The 9,553-nt window shown below is 51.5% G+C and overlaps 1 protein-coding gene and 1 long non-coding RNA gene across 2 annotated transcripts in view; one reads left to right on the top strand and one right to left on the bottom strand.

Moving 5' to 3' along the window:
- Positions 1–3,284: 3,284 nt before the first annotated feature.
- On the bottom strand, positions 3,285–6,850 carry LOC116751675. Its single transcript, XR_004349316.1, has 3 exons — positions 6,698–6,850; positions 5,272–5,364; positions 3,285–3,375 (listed from the first exon to the last, which is right to left on the bottom strand). It is a non-coding gene; the product is annotated as an uncharacterized LOC116751675 (long non-coding RNA).
- Positions 6,851–6,955: 105 nt separating this feature from the next.
- ECE1 (endothelin converting enzyme 1) overlaps positions 6,956–9,553 on the top strand; it is a 113,824-nt gene continuing 111,226 nt past the window's right edge. The window contains exon 1 of the mRNA XM_032627863.1: positions 6,956–7,100. Coding sequence (XP_032483754.1) covers positions 7,098–7,100 — 3 coding nt within the window. The 5' untranslated portion in view covers positions 6,956–7,097. The remainder of the gene's footprint in view (positions 7,101–9,553) is intronic.

Below are 9,553 nucleotides of genomic sequence, written 5' to 3'. Positions count from 1 at the left end.
AGTCCCTGCTCGCCATAACTAGAGAAAGCCCACGCGCAGCAACAAAGACCCAACAGAGCCAAAAATAAATAAATAAATAAATAAATAAATGAATAAAAAAGATATTTGCTAAGATGGTCTTGACATCCTCTCCCTCCTGCCTGATCCACCTTCCCCCACCTTGGCCCAGTCCAGTCCTATGCCTTATCCTATTTCTCTAGGACCTGACTCTCTCCAGTTGTCAACCAACAAATTCACATTACAGAATGTTTTTGTTTATGATCAAAATCTCCTCCATTTACAAAAATTCAGTGGAGCAGCTGCTCGGTGGTAAAGCAAACATTATAAAATATGGATTTAAAAGAGAGATTGAGGGCTTCCCTGGTGGCGCAGTGGTTGAGAGTCCGCCTGCCAATGCAGGGTACACAGATTTGTGCCCCGGTCCGGGAAGATCCCACATGCCGCGGAGTGGCTGGGCCCGTGAGCCATGGCCGCTGAGCCTGCATGTCCAGAGCCTGTGCTCCGCAACAGGAGAGGCCACAACAGTGAGAGGCCCACGTACTGCAAAATAAATAAATAAATAAAAAATAAATAAAAAATAAAAGAGAGATTGAAAGCCACTAGAAAGAGATAGGGAGAAATCTATCAGGCTTCTGTACCAAATTAGTAACTGAGGTTCAATATATAACCTACCTAAGAGCTTCCTAGCAGCCAAAGCAAAAGGGGAAATATACTGGGTTAGAGTAGTCTGGCTCTGGGGTGACTTGGTCTCTTGAAAAAACACATCCTTACTCCCCGCACTGAGAGGGGCCGCATATAGAAGAGCTGCTATTGGCAGGGAAGGCCTTTGAGCCTATGTCCCTCAAATGCTCTTTCAAAGCTCAGGCTGCACTGTTCTTACCTCCTTGGTCCCTGCTCTAGCCTCTCCCATCTTTTCCCACCCAGCAATCTCTGCCCTTTCTCTCCTAGCTTGTTTCTTTCCCCTCCCTCCTCCTGTTACTTGGAGGGAGTGGTTTTCCATTCTCTCTGTGCTCCTGTCCCTGCTGGCAGTCTCCGTGCTTGTCCCAGCTAATTCTCAGGCATTTCATCTGCTTCACTGCTCCAGCCTGGCCTACTTTCCCCGGCTCTGGGCTCCGCAAAAGTAGTGGGTTTCCCATCAGCAGAGGTGTTCAGACTTGGGCCATGTGACCTCTATGGGGGAAGCAGCAGAGGAGATTTATAAATGGAAAGAGGGACTAGAATAGATGACTTTTCACATCTCTTTCAGGTCCAGCCCTCAGGGTCTGTGACTCTGTGCCTGGGTGACCGAGATGTAGCCCAGGTCCCCACCCCTGCTCCGGCTCCTGTATGGTCCTTCAGAGAAAACACAGTTGAGTTCAAATCCCATGACACAACTTAAAAGCTGCCTTACTCTAGATTAGTGATCATGTCCCACTCAGTTTCAGGTTCTTAACATAGAAAACAGGGGTAATACTGACGGCAGGGAATTGTGGGGTCAATGACAGTGCATGCCTAACTTTTATTTATGTATATTCCTGCCCAATCACAAGCAGAAAGGGGTTTGAAGCTCCTTAACAAATAAACACACAAATAACAATGACAACAAAAACTAAGCAACTACATACCAGACGATTAAAATAATGGAAAAATTATCTCATCCCAGCTCCCCCACTTGCTGGCTGTGTGACCTTGGGCAAGTTGTTTCACCTCTCTGAGCCTCAGCTTCCTCATTTGTAAAATGAGATAATAGTAGTACCTGCCCCCATTGGGATATTATAGAATTAAATAAAGCAATATGGAAGAATATTTAGCACAATGCCTGGCATATAGTAAATAGTCAATACATTTTAGCAATTATTAATATTATGTAATCTCATTTTTTTGTTTATAAAAAAGTAACCTGGGTACAGCTGAGCCACTTTGAGGACAGTCTCAAATCACTATTGAATTAGAAAGAAACACCAGTTCCTCCCCTCCCCCCACAGCAACAAAAAATTGAAAGGCAATTTAAAGGGCTTTTTTTTTTTTTAATTTATTTTTGTCTGCGTTGGGTCTTTGATGCTGTGCGCAGGCTTTCTCTAGTTGCGGCAAGCGGGGGCTACTTTTCATTGTGGTGCGTGGGCTTCTCATTGCGGTGGCTTCTCTTGTTGCAGAGCACGGGCTCTAGGAGAGCAGGCTTCAGTAGTTGTGGCACACGGGCTCAGTAGTTGTGGCGCACAGGCTCAGTAGTTGTGGCACACGGGCTTAGTTGCTCCGTGGCATGTGGGGTCTTCCCAGCCCAGGGCTCGAACCCGTGTCCCCTTCATTGGCAGGCGGATTCTTAACCACTGCGCCATCAGGGAAGTCCAAAAGGCAATTTAAATATTTATTCAATTCTTTTGAAAATGTTAAAGGTGATTTTATTCATAATCTCAAAAAAACTTCTTAACATTCCTTTTCCTCTTTCTGTTTCTTTTTCTTGTCTTCCCTCCCACCCTCTGCAGACAGCCTCCAAGTCTGTATCCTGAGTCCCTCAAATGCTCTCTCAAAGCTCAGGCTGCACTGTTCTTACCTCCTTGCCCCCTGCTTCAGCCTCTCCCATCTTTTCCCACCCAGCAACCTCTACCCTTTCTCTCTTAGCTTGTTTCCTTCCCTTCCCTCCTCCTGTTACTCAGATCCACAGAATAAAACCAGGTTGAAGCCACCTGAACTACAGAGTTTTCTGCCTCAAAGGCAGGGAGGAAAGGAGGCTATGAACAGGTGAATAATGTAATGTTCTTCCTCTCACAAAACAGACATACATCTGTTAATACAGCTAAATGCAGAATCTCATCAAGGAGTTAACAGTGGTTGATATTTGAGGAGTAGGATTATGGGGGACTTTTTCCCTATTGTATTCATTTCCATATTGTTTACACTATTTTACAGTGAGCACATATTAATTGCATTTGAAATCAGGGAAAATAGCAGAAAGAGTAAAGCAAAAGCAGGGATAACGTGAGTATCCAAAATATATTCCACTGGTCCTGTATTTAAATCATGCAAAGTGCCAACTATGGGGCCCAGCACACACTTGATAAATAGCAGCTATTGTTAGTCAAGACCTAATGGACCTCCAGTCCCTCATGGAAACTCAAACTGCCCAATTGAATCAGAGTAGCTGGTGGCCCAAGGAGAAAGGGATCAGGCTGGGACATGCCGGTCCCCACCCCCACCCCAGGCAAACTCTCTGCAGGGTTGCAGAAATAGTCTGATTGGGTCTGACAAGTTCTGCTTGCTCCTCCCGGACCAGCCTCCTAACGGGCTCTTTCTGATGCTTACTTGATTATATCCTCCTAGGCTGGCGGGTGGATGTGTGTGATGGGGGAGTCTGTTCCTGGAGAGTCTGGTGATGCCCCCAGGAGCTCTAGACTATAGCTTCAGTTCAGTTATGGAAGACAAAACAAAATGAAAACTTAAATCGTTCTCATACTGAGTCTCATCCTGTCTGCAGGCCTGTGGGCTGTCCAATTTGTCCAGACGCTCTCTGACTTGGTACATGGGATCAGCAACCCCCCACTCCCCCCAAAAATCAGTCAACCACTAAGGATTCTTTGGGTACCTACTGTATGCTAGACATTACTGAATGTCTACTCTGTACAAGATGATGACAGAGGCAAAGCAGAGGAAGAAGAATACCAATAATAACTGTTGCCATTTATTGAAGGCCTATGAAATGTAAGCCTCTCCACAAATTCGGGAGGATTCTTCTTGGACCTTGGTGAGTCCTGAGGCTGGGATGGCTAGAAATCACACCTAGACTCAAATGCCAGGTACCTCTGAGGCCCTCACTCTCCATGGCCTGGCCAGTCAGAACCCTCGGCCACAGTGATTGGCCAAGGAATGGATACATGTCTCAGTAAGAGCCAATGAGACTTGGTTTGAGGAATGCTGTTGGAACTGCTGAGGAAAGAGTCCCTGTTTCTGTTGCAGCTGCTGAGAGACTAGGATGCCTGGCTGGTGCTGCTGGCAGCCACTCTGTGATCATGAGGAGAGAGTCTGCCAGAGGATGAGGCCAGCAGAGAGGGAAACAGTCTTGAGAGACCAAGAGAATGACACTGAATCCTGACAATCATCTGAGCTCCTCAATGCAGCCATGACGAAAGCTAGCTCTACCCCCTGTACTTTTCAGTTTAAGGGAGTTTTTCTGCCAGTTTGAGCCCTGATGCTCTGACTGCTGTGCCCAGAAACCTGAATATTTGGAGGAAGCACCCTCACCATCCAGTCTATAGGAGCCTGACAAGGGAAACATGTTTCCTTCCACACAACCACCCAGGTTTCTGTCAGAGAGCACAGCAAGCCCACAAATGTCAACAGAAGCAGCAAATCCTCTTAGACTGGCTGTGCCGCCTTGGGGAAGCCACTTTCCCTCTCTGAGCATTAATTTTCCTCACCTGTAACATGGGGCTGGGGTGGGAATCATAGCATCTATAGAATAGAACTGTTCCTAGAAGGCTGTTTGGTGGAGGTGAGTTCTGAGGATCCTCAAGGAGCTGGAGGTTAGGGTCAGAGTTAGCAGCAAACCTTCTCACTGTTCTCCCCTGAGCAGCAAAAGACCAGGGCCTATCTCTCCCAGGCAGCCTGGTGGAATGGAAGAGACTCAGCCATAGCACTAGGAGTCCTTCATTCTAGTCCTGATTCTGCTGCCAGCCCAGGGAGTGGCTCTGGGCAAGCCCCTCCCCTGCCAATGTGCCCCCTTCAGAGGTGAGAAAGCCACGCCCTTTCTCCTCTTTTCTTCATAGAGTCAGGATCACATCATGTTCACTGTTGTAGCCCCAGTACTCAGCCTGGTTCCTGCCTCGTTGATAGAGCATTCCAGAACGCCCATCGTGTGAGTGAATAAAATGTGCTCAGGATGCCTGACCTTTCTTTTCTTTTTTTTGGAACATGTTGTTGTAGTATAACATATACAGAAAAAAATGCACAGATCCTAAGGCGTCTTCACAAACTGAACACAGCCCTGTCCCCAGTCCTTCCATCCCAAAACCACCTTACCAACAGCCGGAAGTCCCCCTGTTGCCCCCTTTCCAGTCATTCCCTCCCCAAAGGCAACACTGGCCAGACTTCTGACAGCATCGAAGTGCTTTGAACTTCATATAAATGGAGCAACGCTTAACACTTTCCAGTGGTTCATAGCTTACAGAGGGCCCACGTGTACTTAACTCATTAAATCTTCACGTCAGTACTGGGGGGGTAGGCAGGAATTACAAATCCTATTTTACAGAGGAGAAAACCGAGGCTCAGAGAGGAGAAGGGAATCCCCCAGAATCACACCGCTCGCAAGTGGGAAGCTAGGATAACTGGTTCCATTTTCGTGTCTCCCTGGATTTCAGAATGTCCCTCCAGGCATCAGGAATGGTCACAAATCTGAAACCAGGAATAGTCAGGAATCTGAAACTAGCCCAGGCCTGGGCAGCTGATGGTATAAGCTACCAGTCCTCCAGGATGGAAAGAGGGTCTGGACATCCAGGTCCAGAGAAGTTCTGGTCACCTTTTGGGCAGGGCCCACCCCTCCTTTCTAGTCTGTGGCACTCAACAAGCTTTGTGAATGCTGACAAGTGGCCTCCTCCCTGTCTCCCTCCCTCCACACTGGAGAATTCAGAGGGCTGTTGAATGGAAACAGGGAGAGTTATTTCCACAGCTCCCTCCCTGCCCTCCAGGTGGCCACACACACTGCCCAGGAGCAGATGGTCCCTTTGTAACCTTGCACTGTGTGCCCAGACCCCTCCTCTGCATGCTCAGAATCACTCTGGGCCAGCTCCTGACCAGGGGTGGCTGGCAGTAGATGCCCTGTCTTCCAGAATCCACCTCTGTCTCCTGTGACTGGTAGGCAAGATTCCCCAGGTCTTTCCTTCTGGCCTCATGAACTCCTATACATCCTTCAAAGCCCAAACACCATCTCCTCTGGAATGTCTTTGTCTCTCCTAAACATCCACTTATCATGGTCCCTGCGTATTAGTTTCTCTTTCTCAACACAACATAGAGATAATCACAAAGTCACATAAACAAAACACACATTTTCACCTCACCCACAATCTTTCTCTCTCTCTTTTTTGCAAACTGGGCTACACACACAGTTGTACCAAATAACAGCCTTGCCCCTCTCATGTGCACATGCTACACCACAACACCAGAGGGGTTTGGGCTCCACTTGTTTACAGCAGGGACACAAAGTCTCTTTCTACCACACCAACGTGCATGCAAAACAGGCCCCAAAAGTACAGATCACACATTCATACAAATACACAGACACACACCTCTTTCACTCAGGCAGTTACACAACCACATGTAGAGACAGTTTCTCCTCTGACATACAAACGTAAAGGCATGGAGAAACATCCAGCCTTCTCTCTGCTTCCCTTCTACCTTCTCCTCTCAACCCTCTCTCACTCTTACACACACACACACACACACACACACACACCCCACACACACACACACGGAAGCAGGCAGTAACAAACTCCCGAAATAGTCAGTCTCTGCCTTTCCGTCACACATAAACACACAGGCACGCGGGATCCATCCGCCTCTCCGCTTTTTCTGTCTCCTCCTCCCCTCTTACACACACACACACACACACACACACACACACACACACACACCACATAAACACACACACGCAGCTGCAGCACGCTGGGTCACACTCCTTGCTGGCGCCAGGCAGGAGACAAAGGTCGCCGAGGCTCCCGGCGCCGCGCACCTGACACAGCTGAGCCGCTCCCCGGGCTCCGCCAGCCCCGAGCCGGTCTCGGCGAGGTCTGGACCCCGTACCCTGAAGCCGGAGACCCAGCCCGTTTCTGCCCTCGGCGGTCCGCACGCCGCCCCAGCCCCGGCCCCAGTCCCAGCGCGCAGAGGGTTAAGACGCGGGCGCGGGCGGGGCAGGCGGGCCCCGGGCGTGATTGGCTGAGCTGCCCGGGCCCCGCGCCCCGCCATTGGCCCCTCGGCGGGCCCGCCTCCTGGGACTCGGCGCCGGTGCCGCGCTTAGCCTCGGGGCCCCAGCGCGCTGCCGCGGCACGCAGCCGCGGCGTCCGAGGTGTGCGGCCGGGAAGTGGTAGTGTGGCCCGGGGAGCAGCGCGGGGCCGGAGCGAAGCGGGCGAGCTATGGTGAGTGCTGCGCCCGGCCCGCCTTGACGGTCCCCGCGGCGGCGCCGGAGTGGGACTCGGGGCCCGCCCGGCTCGCGGGGGCTGGGCGCAGGCAGCAGTCCTGGGAGGGCGTGGAGTCGGGGGGCGCGCGGGCAGGGCTCGGCTCGCCTGGCGGCGCCGCGCTCGGTCCCGTCGGGGGCGGCCGCGCCGAGCTTGGTTCTGGGCGGCTGGACCCGGCCGGGTTTGGAGGTCTTGGGGTGGCCGATTCGGTTCGGGGTCCCTTGGTGCGGTTCTGGGCTGGGGCGTCCGGAAATCCCTGGACCCGGCTGGGCTTGGAGACCCTCGGCTGGTTCCGTAGGGGGTCGGGGGCAATCTGAAGAGGCTGTATTCGGTAGGACCTGAGTGTCCCGGGCCTCTGAGGTGGTTCTGGGGCTCGGCTTGGGGCATCGTGGGTGGCGGCGCCGAGCGCATTCATAAGGCTAGGTTGGGCGCCCTGGGACTGTGGATCCAGTATTCCCCTAGGGGCTTGAGAGTGGAGGCTGGGCAGCCAGGTTGACGGCTGTCAGAGTCCAGGGGCCACTTGGGGACCCTAGGCCCAGCGATCTGGTCTCCACAGCATCTCCCAGTAATGGGTCTTCAGAGGAGGGGGTTGCTGAGACCAAGCACTGACTTGGATGGGCAGTGGTACCGGGGAGAAGGGAACTGGGCATGGGGATTTCAGGGGGGTTTCTGAAGCCTTAGGAGAGAAACCCATTTGGTCGGACCAGAGTTGTTGAGGCTGTGTTAGAGAGGAGGGTTGTCTCCGGAAGGAAAGCTAAGACCTTTCAATATCTCTCTGGGGCCCAGTAATCACCTCTCCATCTTGGGGGCCAAGGCCACCTACTTCTCTGTGGCTTCTTTCCTCAAGGACAGGCCCCTCTGATTCTCTCTCTAGTCCAGTTCTGTACCCTGCGGAGTGAATACAGGTCACCATGTAGGGCCTGAGGAGGGCACGTGCCAGTGATGGTGGCTGCCAGTCCTGGGGATGCAGCCACCTCCACTTCTCCGTGGCAATGCTGCCAAGCCTGTGGGGGCCTGGGTGGGGGCAGGATGGGATCCCCTGTAGACTGACGAGTCCCCCCAGGGGCTCCCCAGGACCAGCCCCTACTCTGCCCAGGGCTGGAGTGCCCTTACAACATCCCTTTCATCTTCCCTCCAAGCCAGTCCCCTCTTTTCTCACTCCACAAGTGTCCACCTCCCCTGCACCACCTGCCTCTCCGGAGTCAGTAGTAATGCAGGTATGGCTTGACTCCGCACCCAAAGGTGCTTAGAGACCATCTTGGATCCAGCCCACCTCGTAGATCAGGAACCTGCCCCTGGATTGCTCTGCTTGAACAGTTTCAGCGGTAGGGTGCTCACTCCCCGCGGACCGGCACTTGATTTAAGGTCTCAGTATATGGGAAATAAAAAGGGTGTCATTGAGGTTGAGGTCATATCATCCACTTTGCCTCCAAGCCCACCCTGACCTAAGTTACTCAGAAAGAGAACTGTTTTCTGCTTAAAAATCAGTAAAGAAAGAGAGGTCACCTTGCGTTGGTGACACTTTTCAGAGCCTTACAACCTAAGAAGCCTCCCAGCCTGTCAGAGAGGCCCCGGCTTTGGCATCAAACAGATTTAGATTTGAATTCTAGTTCCTCTACTTCCCCAGAGGGACAAATTACGTCATCACCTCCCAGTATCAGTTTCCTCATGATGGGTCTTATCTCACAGGGATGGTGTACAGATTCAGTGAGATAACCCAGTGAGAGTGCTTTGCTCAAATACAGCTAACTTTCCTTTCTTGTACAACCTTAAGCTCAAGGTGGGAAGTTCTGCCTGACATCTAACCTATTTGCTAAGTCTGGAAGAAGGATTAAAATTTATCATGTTGTGGGGAGAAGGGAAGAGTGATACTTAGAGAACGGGTCATTGGCTCATCTTTTAATAAAGATTTTTTTTTTTTTTTTTTTTTTTTTTGCGGTATACGGGCCTCTCACTGTTGTGGCCTCTCCCATTGCGGAGCACAGGCTCCAGACGCGCAGGCTCAGTGGCCATGGCTCACGGGCCCAGCTGCTCCGCGGCATGTGGGATCTTTCCCGACCGGGATACGAACCCGTGTCCTCTGCATCGGCAGGCGGACTCTCAACCACTGCACCACCAGGGAAGCCCACAAAGATTTATTGAACACTTACCATATGCCAAGCGTTGTCTAGGGAGGGAAAAACAGTCGTAAACACTGTGTCAGGAGAGCTTCCACCAGTTCATAAATGTCCACGCAGTCCTCAGGCTAGGTGGCATATCTTTAGGAGAGGTAGAGAGATCCTGCCAGGTGAGGGCTCCCTTCTGTATGGAGAGGTGAGAGAAAGCTTCACCCAGCAGGTGGCATCTGAGTTGGAAAGAACATCCCAGCTAGGGGAACCTGTGTGAGCAGGGGACCAGAGAGAGGTGTGGGAGTA

The sequence above is a fragment of the Phocoena sinus genome, chromosome 1, assembly GCF_008692025.1.
Source record: "Phocoena sinus isolate mPhoSin1 chromosome 1, mPhoSin1.pri, whole genome shotgun sequence".
Taxonomy (NCBI): domain Eukaryota; kingdom Metazoa; phylum Chordata; class Mammalia; order Artiodactyla; family Phocoenidae; genus Phocoena; species Phocoena sinus.
Note: the sequence above shows the minus strand (reverse complement) of the source record. Positions and strands in the feature narration are given on the sequence as shown.